We start from the raw sequence: 855 nt of genomic DNA on the forward strand, positions 1-855 counted from the left end.
AGAAATTCACCTATATTTAAAGACTTATTTGTAGATTATGCAGCAACTTTGTTGTCTTTCTTTCAGAAAGCAGTATGATCAATCCAGACCTTTAGGGTCCAAAAGCTGTGGTTTTTCTATATTCAAAATCTGCAAACTCCCTGCCCCCACGACCTCCTCTGAATCCACCACGAAATCCTCGAGGGGTAGTGAAGGTACCACCTCTGCCACCACCACGCACTCTGCCACCACGAAAACCAAGACCTCCTCTTCCTCTGTATCCACCACGGCCACGGTTTGGACGAAGTGGGATTCCAAATGTTTCAGCATTTAATCTTCTTTCTTCAGCCCAGGTTGGTCTTCGTTCTCTATTATCATCACAAGAAATATTATCAAAGAAGGATTTTGTTTTATCATAATAGCAATTAGGTCCAAGTGGATCTTCTTCTTCAGCATTTCCTTCACTGTTTTGGGTATCAACTCCTGAGTCTCCTTTATCTTCACCATTTACAGGTTTCTCCTGTTTCTCAAGTTTATCTTCTTTTAACTTAAGTTTATTATGAAACTCTCTGTCAATCTCCTCCTTGTTAAATTGTGCATTTGCACTTTCAAAGTCAAAGTCTTTCTCAAATTTCATTGGACCATCTCGCCGAATACCAAATCTTCCCCTGCCACCTCGATGACCTCCACGACCTCTCCTTGGAGCTGAAGGAGCCCCTGAAACTACTTGTCTCTTGCTATCATTTCTGAGTTGCTCATTTTCTGGCCTTGAAACTTTGTGTACTTCAGCTTGAGATAACTGTGTTTTTAGAGATCTTGTATCCTGTGAAAAGGTAGAACCAACTGCACTACTTTGTGATAAGGTACTGCTGTTTG

The 855-nt window shown here is 41.3% G+C and overlaps 1 protein-coding gene across 1 annotated transcript; it reads right to left on the reverse strand.

Annotated features, from left to right (window-relative positions):
* Window positions 1-802, reverse strand: LOC103584468 (protein LSM14 homolog A-like; the record flags this gene model as incomplete). Its single annotated transcript, XM_008565460.1, has 2 exons — window positions 1-59; window positions 116-802. Coding segments are annotated over 2 exons (711 nt in total), but the record flags the coding sequence as incomplete, so codon positions are not given.
* Window positions 803-855: the final 53 nt, after the last annotated feature.

Source organism: Galeopterus variegatus, unplaced genomic scaffold, assembly GCF_000696425.1.
Source record: "Galeopterus variegatus unplaced genomic scaffold, G_variegatus-3.0.2 Scaffold59230, whole genome shotgun sequence".
Lineage (NCBI taxonomy): Eukaryota > Metazoa > Chordata > Mammalia > Dermoptera > Cynocephalidae > Galeopterus > Galeopterus variegatus.